Here is an 11,460-nt window from a genome sequence, read left to right on the forward strand (position 1 = left end):
TGGGATTGTGCTTTTACCTCAGGCCCAGCAAAAAGGATGGCTGTCACATGTTTGCCCAGCCACAGCCTTGTGAAAAAAATTGTACCCTCAACCTGGGTAACACAAAGGTATATGATTTTAGTTTTCTTTTCTGCTTCCCCTGTCACAGGTGCGTTGTGATAGTGAGATACAAGAGCTACGTCAGTGGCAAAAGAAGTTGAGAGAGGAGAGACACATTAATAAGATAGTGAAAGAATTCTGGACTAAGCAGGAAGCCAAAGGTAAGTGAATTAAATTGTGGGGTGTTTTGGTTGGTTGGGTTTTTTTTGTTTGTTTATTTGTTTTTACACTGTGTTGAATTTTTATACTTTGAGTTGTGCTAAAAAATAGGCCACACAGTAGGACACCAATCCCGAGAGAGAAGGTAATGTCTGGTGGAAATGCTTGGCTGTGTCTTTACAGTCACTACTTATTCCACTTTAGTTGCCTGTGCAGCTGAAAGCAGCAGTGAAAAATGCAATATAGGGCCAAAATTCAATAATTTCAGAAGACTATTACAATTTACTGGCAGAGTATTTCCTAGGGCAGGATTAGACATCTACCAGCTACTCATCATGTAAATGCTGATTTTTACCAGATGGGTTGTAGTACAGTTCTTCTGAACTCAGGGATTTCGATCTGGTAAATATTCTATTGGCATTTTCCTGTAGTTATTTACAGCAGAACTTGGCCTGTATAGTTCTAAAAAAAAAAAGAAAACAAACCCAAACAACCTAAAAAATTGCCAAGGGAAATAAGGCCAGATTGCTTCAAGAACTAGCACTGTAATATGTTATTTTTTTGCCCTGTTTGTGGAGAAGGCTTTACTGACAGGGCCAGGTTACCATTCACTTAGGCACAGAGGTTTAATTGTGATTATTTGCCCAGCCTCTTCGTCTGCTAATGCAGGATTCACTAGCTCCTCAACCAGTCTGCATTTTAGCAGCCTCTGTGGGCTGGCTCAGCCCTGATGCACAGGGGAAGTGCCCTCCACAGGCAGGGCAGGAGCTGAGAAGGTGTGAGGCTGTTCAGGGGTGGAGGAGGGCAGGTGGTGCTGTGGCAGTGAGCACTGTGTGCCCTGCACTCCGAGGGCACTGGTGTGTTCTCACATGGCCAATCTTTGCCCTGAACTACAGGGGAGTGATAATTTTAGTGATAGGAGTTTGTTGCAAGGGCTCTATGTAGATTCTCCCAACATTTATTTATATTTATGTTGCAGGTTTAATCTATGAAAGATCAGGTTTTATTTACCAATCCATGAAATTGCCTAAGGGATATTTTATAGCTGAAAATAATGAATTCTGAGAAACAAAATCATACATCACAAGAGGGGAAAACTGTGTTTATGTGTGTGTATTTATATGGGGTGTTCATATGCAGTAAGGGAAGTAGAATTCTTGGTTTTAGTAGCTTAGACCTAGAAGGTTAAATCATGTAGTAACAGTGCACAAGAATGATGAAAAGATAAAATCAGTGAGATATTAAGTTGTCTTCCAGCAGACTTGACTGACATATAAAGAAAATATTGGCAGAGCAACCAAGGTTTCCTTCAAGTGGGATTTCACAGCCTCTCTACTACAGTCTATTATGAGTTTACTTGGTAAAAAAATGTAGGCATCTTTTTTTTTTTAAAGAAAACGCATATGTATGTGGGTTTGAATATCTGAAAACAGTGGATTCAAATTTCCTATAGTAAAATTATTCTCATTATAAATGTAAAACATAAAAGATGACTTTTTCTTTTTGTAATACATGGTCCATTCTGTCAGTGTTAATTGTTGGAAAATTGCATTCCTGGAGATAATGATAGAGGTTGACCTAGCAGGCTTGCTAATTGCTTTTAAGCAATTGCAATTTAATGTTTGTGGCTTGGACTCTGTTTTCAATTTGTTAATATTTAAATCATCTCATCAAGGCATGTTTTTTCACACATTCCATTGTCCACGAGACCAGTAAGAGATGCATGTTTCCCACTTCTAAGAAATAAACCTATATATTCACACCAATGTGAAAAAGGATGAAGATGATATTAGACTATTAGTCATAGTTTGCAGTCTTCCTGCATGTAAAATCTTAAAGGTGAAAATTACAAGTTCATTTTCAGAGGACATGGTGAAGCCATTCCCAAAATGCTGCAACTAAGAAAAATAGGGGCTAAGGGTGGACTGTGTCATTTGACAGTTAAATTGATTAAAAAACTCCTGTGTCTGAAGAAATCGAATCTTTCTATAAACTATACTTCAGTTGTTTTGGAGACTTATGTAGTGATAAGACTTCCTTTGCCAATTGTTTCAAAAGGACAAACAAATTTCCTTTTAATCACTCTCACAGAGCTTTCCTGTCATCAAATCATTTATTTTAGGACTCTAGGACACACAGCTGTTTTACCACTTCAAAGAAAGTTCCAAAATTGCTCCTTTTCGTTTTTCTTAAACCAGTATAAGTTTATATTGCTTATATCACATCAGCTTTCAATATTATCACCCTGTTTCTGTAATTTCCCAGCTGAGTGCTGCTAAGTTAATTTAAGAGTATCCACACATCAAATAGCCTTGGGGCCCAGACAGATGGCTGTTTGGAAACAGCTGTACTAGTTTGAGAAGTTACTGTCCAGGGGTTTTCATTATCAATCTCAGCTGTGATGCCATAATTCATTTTGTTAGTGCTCCAGCTGCTCTTATTTCTGCTCTTATTATCCTGCTGTTGATTAGTGTCGTTAAACCCTATTTCACTATAAAGTCAGCAAGGTTAGTTTAACTGCTTTTACCAGTGATTCCATCCAACCCAGCTGACTTCATGCTGAAATGGATTGTGAACACTCACACAATAATGAATAGCATAACACAACTACTTTTTAGCCTTGTCTTTCTATGCATTTTGTTTAACTGAATTCTTTAATTCGGTTAACTCAATTAATCCCCTTTCATTAAACCACTGAACTCTTTGTATCAAGCAGACAAAGGATTTATTGTTACTGAAAACTCAGGTATCACAAATAAAGCATTACAATTCGTGGTCAAAGGAAAAAAAAGTAACATTTTAAAGTAGATACAGCATTTTATTACGAAATTAACCACATTAAGAAAAATAATAAAGGGTCTCTTTGATTTGTATATAACTAACTCTGTTTATTAGATGCTGTAAACAGTGTTGAATCTAACTGTAGGGGATGAATGGTGAGCTGCCAAACAGCTCTTAGAAAATGATGACTCGAGCAGTAATGTGATTCTATTGACACTACTAGAAAGATCAGCATACCTTCCATGGAAATATCAGCCAAAGACTCAGTTAATGTGAGCTAACAGGCAGAGCCTGCTTTGTTGGGACTTTCAGCACAATGCTATGTGTACCTTATTGCAAGGGTATGTTCTAGGTAAAAACATAATTTTATGAAAGTGTGTTTGTATATGATACTTTAAAAAAAAGATAGTAAGAAGACATTGAAATGTAAATTGATTGTAATTAAGAAATCCAAAGGAATTCTTAACTTCTTTTTCTGGTTTCAGAAAGTGTGTTAAAACATGCCCATTAATTTTGAGACAAACAGTTGAGTTTTCATTAGAACAACGCCGGAATGAAATACTTCTGGAGGGTCCTTTCTTTTTCAAGTAGAGACCAAAAGTCTCATTTTTATAGGGTGATCCAGCAACTTCCCCATTAGGAAGGCAGCCCTGTGCTTCCTTGGCCAAGGCTTGTGCCGTGCCCCTCTTCCCTGGCAGTGGCACTCGTGGCTTCACGGTGCGCGAACGGCTCCTCCGCTCTGCTCCGCTGCCCCTCGGGAGGCTTTTCTGCTGCCAGCCCAATAAACTGACTTACCCAGTAGTGACACAGTCCTTACATCCAGCAGAGGGGAAATGGTGCACCAGTAATGCAGGGAAGGAGAAGTGCCCAGCTGTGATGGGCACTCAGTGTCAGAGGAGCCGCTGTGCCCTGTGAAGCCGCGGCCACGCTCGCTGCGGGGTTTGTAGGCAGGGCTGTGATGGTGCCTCATGTGAACCACTGACTCTCCCCTGCTTCACAGCATGTTAAACATTTCTATCTTTTCCTCTAAAATTCTTTAGTCTTCTCTCAGTCTCTCTTTTATACTCTTTATTATTAGTTATGCAAAGTGCTCTAGGATAGAAAGTGTGAAAACTGCATGAAAATTACTTTATGCATTAATAGCACCTTGCAGGACTGTCGACCTCTTTTAATGCATATGCTGGCAAAATTTCTTTTTGAGTGCAAAGAAGAAATTGTGTTCCTTTCAGCATATACCCAGGATCATAAAGCTACAGCATTCTTGGCTGACATTTTATTTGCTATACTGCTCCACTGCTGTGTAAAATTACACTCCACAAAATGATCTATATTTAAAGTATGACAGTCCTTACTGTCTGAACAATTTCAGACTGAAAATGTAGAGATAAGCATAACACTTAAGACTCACTTTAGTGGCTCACAGCTTTAGACTTGTAGGGAGAAAGAATTTTCTCTAATATAGCACAACTGATGGGATAAATTTGTTCCAGAATTTTTTACAGATTAAAAAATTGTTTGCCTTCTACAGAAAATACAGTTAATTTAAACCCAACCTGTACAGCATGTGAGTGAATAGCAGATTGTGGTTCTGAGCACTGCTTTGTGTAGATTTAGTACTGATGGGACAGCACTGGAAATGAAAAAGTGTCTGTCCTACAGTGAAAGGAATTTGAAAAATATTTAACTTTTTAATGAAAATACTAAAATCTTCATTCATCACTTATGTGAACAAAACACTTTGCTGACACTGTTGCAATGGTTACTTCTCTGCTATTGGAAAGACTGTTGCTGCTGTTACACAAGCAGCACTTTCAGCTATGGTATGTCCTAAGGGCATTCTTTTCTTCTTCTTCTTATCTACATAAAATTTGTAAAATTTTAGTTTTAAAAAGCAGTGTTCTTAGGGAACATAATAAAAGGAATATTCCTGGTTTTATAGCAATACCAATTGTGACCCTATTAGCTGGCAGCTCTTAGGAATCAACCATAGCCTGGGCTTTGCAAGGCACTTGTGTAACAGAGAAAGCACAGTGTGTGGAAAATCTAGCTAAATCAAAATAAGACAGAAAGTAATCTTCACAGCAAGTGAGGGGGGTGATTTCCAGATAAAGGAGGGAATATTCTTCTACATTCCATTCAATTTTCAAGCTGTATTTTTCCTTTGGCAGTAGAAGTTATTACTCACCTATCTGGAGAGATTTTTAAAATACTTCTTTCATAGCAATAATCTTTTCCCTTGGGAAGATGCATCCAGCAATACTCTGAAGAACTCAAAATTTAGGTGTTCTGGAAAATCCTTGCAAATGTGAGTGAGATACGAGGGAGAACAGGCTGCATATTTTAGGAGTGCTAGAGCAGGAACAGATGCACAGTGTCAAGCAGCAAGGAAATGCAGTCACTCACTCCTTATACAGCTGTGATGTCTCCACCTGAATGATGAAGAAGGATTCAAAAGCTTAATATCAAGTTAAGCTGAGCAGGGGAAGTCTAGTCTGCATACTTTTGAAGGATGCCTGTATGCAATCGTATCACATCAAAGTAGAATTAATTGAAGAAGAGAAAAATGTAAAATTCAGAACCCAGAAAAAAATGGCTACATTGTGAAACTTCTTTAAATTCATTCCATAAACACCCTTAGTATTGGGGCCATAAATGAAGTTACAGCCACATGCATGTTTGCAGGACTGAGTCGTTTCCCAAAGAAAATATTGAAAAGAGGATATATTTATAAATGGGGAAATCTTACACTAGGCTTAAAAAATATTTAAAATTACTGTAGGTAATATTGTTGGATTAGGAAAAGGCATAGTCTGAATAGCTAATGGATTTCTTAAAGACTGCATCTCTGTGGTTTATTTAGGAAAAATGTAAAAAATATAAAATGTAAGGAATTACTCAGTTTTATGTGAGAGTTTCTTTCTCCTCCCGCCACCCATTTCACCAAGGGTGGTTGAAATAATTGAGGAAGATTTTAAACAAAATAATTTGTTGCTAATTTCATCTGCCCTCCTTTTACTGCAGCTGTAATTCTTTAATTAATCTCATAATGGAACTCTTGTAAGTGATGACCTCCTCATATTCAATGGTTTTACATTTTTAATCTGTTCTATAACATTTATATACACACACAATATATATTAAGATCTTTATGTTGAATGTATTTCTTCTAGTAATTTGGTTTCAAACTAAGCTTTATAAACAGGTTAAAAGTGGAAGGCTGCTTGCTGTTAGTAGGACACTGCACTTTTAAAAGAATTTCACTCCTTTTTTTAAAGTATTTCTGTATTTACAGTATTTGGCTTTTTCTTTCTGAAAGCAAAAGTGCTGCAGTCAAAATGGTTTAAAATGGGGGCATATATATGATTGCTTTTGATTTAAAAGCACATGTATAAAATTTGACTTACATGGAAGACCTTAAAATTTCCTTTTTTTTTTAAGAAACAAAAAAGAAAATCAAAGAACAAAGCAGTACTGAAGGCCGAGTACGTGGTGGTGGTTTTCATCAAGCCTAATTCAAAATGCTTGAGATGTTTCTGAAAGTTTAATCTTGGCACTAACAGCTGAGAATGTAGTGATAAAAGTCATAAGACTCAGGATACAGAATCCAATTTATTGGTCCACACCCTGGACTCAGACATCTTTGAAAATTTATAAAGATTACAGTAACATTTAATTTCTGAAACTATGCTGGGAATGTTTGAAAAAATAAAAAGGAAAGATGATCATTTAGATAAACTACAGCATGTGATGATCTGAACAGTGCTTACACAGGCACAGCAGTGGGTCTGCGAGCACAAGTCTGAACTAATCCTCCAGTACCAAAGCTGTATTTTCACTCATCACTCTGCAGTTGCTAATAATGATCTGTAGTGGAAAAAAAGGACAATTGCAATTTGGCAATTTTTCTGTGATTATACAAACATCTTTTCTTTGGTTTTGTTTTTTTGGTTTTTTTTGTTTTTTAAAGGAGAGCAGAAATTCTTCATGGGTTCTGCAATCTTGTTTCCTTTTTCTGCTTTTAACCTTAACAGTGAAAAACATTGGAGCATTTTTATTGAAAATGCTGGTGGTGTATTTTTTAAGCCATTTAGATAAGCAAACCCCAAATTTTTTATTTATAGGTATGGGATGTGCTAAAAGCCTGAAGAAAAGGCTGTCACCAGCTGAAAAATAAAGCCTCCAAATAGTCCTGCAGCAAAACTAGATTTGAGACTCTTGGTTAAAAAAAAAGAAGGGGAGAAGTGGGGCAGGGAAAGAAAGACCACAAGCTGTTAGGGGAGTCTTAAAACACAACTCAGAGAATTCAAAGGAGGGGGTGACAGATTGTAGACCACAGGAGCTGCTTGCCCTGACTCCCTTTAAGCCCTCCCTGTGGCATCCATCACCCAGGTGTCTTTTCCAATGTAACAGTCTGTTTTCTTACCTGGTGCTTTGTTTTAGTCTGTGCAAGAGTTTAAATCTGGTAACTTTGCAGAACCGATCACATTTTGCAAGTCAGAATCATGTCAGAAATAAGAGGGGCTAATGGGTATAAATGCAGTTTTCATGAAGCTGCCCAGCAAATCTGGAATTCTGGGTTTCTGCCTGTGTTGGTTTCTGCCTGTAAATCCCCAAATGCTTTTAGCTGGGGACCTGCCACTCTGGAATGATTTCCATTTCTGGTCAGTTCTTTCTGTTTTCATCGTTCTCTTTTTCTGTCTTGACTACTTACATTGAAAAATACTGCATTCATCAGATGCTCTGGAGATGCACTGGTTGCCTTCATTCTGGATTTTCTTCTCTCAGTCCAGGGTTGTGTTCCATAAAGTGTTGTGTTTCTGTGGCTGTTCTCTTCATAAATCTCAGGTCATTGAATGATTTGGAGGACACTTGAATAATTGTAAGCAATAGTCTCCAGTTACTCTAATTCTCTGTAGTTTTTTCTCTTCTAACTCAGGTGTTCATGTCAGTTGTTGATCTCCTTTAATACTTGTATCTTCCCATATTTCTTTTCTTTTTGTACATCTTGAATTGTAAAAATGTCATTCAAATATATTCTAATGAATTCTGAGTCTTTCTGTCAAAATATGAGGAAAGCAATGGTCCATTGCACAAACAAATTCTGCTAGGGATCTTTCAGCCCTTATTTCCTATATGCATCTGAATGTTGGTGTTTGGAAGTCTCCTGTATGTCAGCTCTTGCTTTGCTAATCTGATCCTAACTGAATTAAAAAATGCCCTGAAACTTTTTGTCCTCTACAGTCATGAAAGAAAGACTAAGCATTTGACAAGCCCTGCTCCTCATTTGGAGAATTAGGTTTGTCCTGTCACATTTTAAAATCCATCTTGCAGAAGCCTCTTCTGCCGAGTGATCCTCTGACAGTTCCATTTCAGATTCATGTTTTGCAGGAGTGTCCATGGGCATAATTTCCATTTTATCATTTGTTTGTTTAATGTATCTGTATTCAATAGATCATTTTCCTATCACTAGTGACTAAGTATTTCCTGGAGTGAAAGGTTTCACTAATAATTGTATACAGGCAGGCTTCCAATAGTAAGAGGCTAAAATTATAAACACTTTATAAAAAAACTGTCTCTTTAAAAGTCAGGTCTTATTTCAGCAAGATTGCTGGTGGCTCCAATTTCATGTTCAGGCTTCTTTGGCATTTCATTGGGAGGCTAGGGTGAAACTCCTTTCTATATATATATTTTACTCTAAGCCCCTGCTAATAAGTTATTCCAATAGATTTTCTTTAATGGATTTTCATCTTCTTATAGTCTGAGTCTATAGTATCTTTCATTACTGTTTTCAACTGTTTAAATTACTAAATGTAGTCCTTGGAGCTCTATGAAGAAGTGCACTCTATAGAAAGTGTGGGTGTATAAACCTTTCATAAGCTACTGTCACAAGCCAGTTGTGTTACACAGTAGTGCACAAAGTAGGTCATAGTTTATTCACTGTTATGCTGAAACAACCAAGTGTCAAACCAGAACATCAGTCCTGTACATTAAGATGAGGGAAAATGATGTCTGCCATCCAAATTAGATGTTAAGGATGTTTGAACTTAGTGCTTATATAAATAGGACAAAAGCCAGTCCTCAGACAGCTACAATACTTGCAGATCTTTGAATTTTCCCTTCTCAGGAGCTAATGAACAGTAAACCCAGACACTTTCCAGTGCTTCCCTTAGCCATCATCTGTGCCTCTGCGTTGCAGCACATACATGATAAACTGTGTCAAATGAGCTGCATTCCCAAGGAACGTGGCAGACCAAGCAGTAGATGCCTTTATTGTAGTAGGAATAGCAGATCAAAAATAGAAATTAACAGTTGTGCTCCTCAAGAACAGCCCCCACCTCACCTCCAAAGAAAGTTATCACAGTCCCCACTAGTGCTTATTATTGCAGTGGTGCCTATAGTGTCCTGTAATTTAGAACGTGCATGTGACTAAAGCATAGTTTAATCAGATTTTCTCACTATTAAAAACTAAGAATAAGGAGTAAAAAGACTGAAAAATACAGTAAAGAGACTGAAACATAGTGCTAGCAAGTTAAACTGTTCTGTCCATATGACCTATTCAGGTAGAAATACCAGTACTAGAAGAAATAAGTGAGATGTGAGATTATATTTTTTTCTTAACTTACACAGTTACAGCACTTAAGGGCCTCAGTTCCTCTGTGTCTCAGGACTTCAAACAGGAGCTGATGTTCTAAAAGTGCATGAAATACTGATCATGCTGCCAATGAGCATGATTGTGTTAATTCTAATATTGCACCTCCTTAAATTAGGCATTCTCTGTAGATAATTTTCATACACTCAGTTACACAAACACCTTGGGATTTCAAGTGCTTGTAATTTTTATGAATCCAGCCTTCTGTGAGAACAGTTTCCTTGGCATTGCCCTGAGACTGGCAGCAGCTCACAGTTGCAATCCCCACTGTGTAAATGGCATCCTGGGGCAGTTTGTTCTGCCCAGTTATGTCCATACACCTTTCCCCAGCATGCAGGAAAGCTCAGCAGAGAAACAGGAATGGTGTCCAGTGCAGCAGAATCACAGCTGTGCAGTGGTGGGAGCTGGCCCTGCACGGCTGCACACAGCGACCGCGGACACGGAGGGATGAAAGGGGAACGGTGCTGCTCAGGTTCAGCTTTTAATACTTTCTAAAAGCAGCTGAAAACTGAAATGGCTCTCTCCCTCTGCTGAAAGAATGATAGGACTTCTAAGACTGAAATGGTTAAAACTCAGCATAAGGAATGGCACAGCTGTGAGCCAGGTTGTTGATGTTGACATTTACACCATTCGTTGCTTTTAGATTTGTGTTGTCTGAAAGAAACGGGCTGGATTATCAGGTACTGTAAGTTGTTCTAAACATCTTCCTTGGGCATTTCAAAATACTTTAGGCAAGCTAGTTCTGTGTGAGGTGTCACAGCCTGAAAAATACATTTCTCCAATGGAGATTTCTACTGAAAAAACGTAGCCAGGCAGCTTTGTTCTCCATCTTTCCAGGTTATCTGAATCCTGAGGACATCTTACTTTTCTATCTGCATAAGAAGCAAGTATATGTCAAAAACTATTTACATAACTGCCTGAAATCCAGATTTATGCTGACAGCCTGTGCTTCCTGCTTGGTGTGATGTGATTGGAAATTGTTATGCTTAAGTAACACAGGTTATGATAAGACATGGACACTACTGACTAAAAGCACTGCTAGCAGATACCTAGAACACCTGCTCATTTTATTGTGAAAGTGTGTGAGCCCTAAGGTTTCTGAGTGTTGCAATTTTTATTAAATATTTGCAAATGTCAGCCTCATCACATCAAGGAATATTAGATAAAATTCAATGCAATAGAAAGTATTTTGTATACAGGACACTCGTAGTCATGTGGGATATTAAATCCACTCTTGATTTTTCTCCTTAACAGCTGTACAAACAGAAGCCCTAAAATCCAGAAGGATCTAGTGCCATCGAGGCACTGGGCCTGTGTTGCCTTGACCGTTGTAAAACAGGGTTTATCCTGCTGCTGCAGTCTCATTTGGGGTTTCTAAGGGATTGCTGTGTCCCTCCTCATACAGGACTTTTCCTGTATGCTTTCTGTGAGCTGAGATCCTCCAGGCTGGGAGCACACTGAGCACCTTAAATTAGCACATGGGCCTGCTGCAGCCCAGCATTCCTTGTATGTATCAAGAGGATTTTGTTTGCTGGTTTTCAGTTGCATGCCTTGGAAGGGTAACTAAGCTCTCCTGAAACTGTATGGACAAAATGGGATTTTTTGGGGATTATTTGGCTTTCTTTGCCTCCAGCATAGCTTTTATGTATAAATTTTCCAACAAACTTGCTTGATGTAAAAGGTGTATAGTACAGATGCATCTTCTGAAGTGTAGGAAATAAAAAGCAGATTTTTTTAAGTTGAAAGGCAGTTTGTAAAATTTTAAAGTATTA

The 11,460-nt window shown here is 38.0% G+C and overlaps 1 protein-coding gene across 2 annotated transcripts in view; it reads left to right on the forward strand.

Moving 5' to 3' along the window:
• Positions 1-11,460, forward strand: part of IQCK (IQ motif containing K) — a 42,666-nt gene that overhangs the window by 28,299 nt on the left and 2,907 nt on the right. For both annotated transcript variants that reach the window (XM_032125719.1, XM_032125718.1), the window contains exon 8: positions 149-260. In XM_032125719.1, coding sequence (XP_031981610.1) covers positions 149-260 — 112 coding nt within the window. The remainder of the gene's footprint in view (positions 1-148; positions 261-11,460) is intronic.

This window comes from Corvus moneduloides, chromosome 16 (assembly GCF_009650955.1).
Source record: "Corvus moneduloides isolate bCorMon1 chromosome 16, bCorMon1.pri, whole genome shotgun sequence".
NCBI classification, from domain to species: Eukaryota; Metazoa; Chordata; class Aves; order Passeriformes; family Corvidae; genus Corvus; species Corvus moneduloides.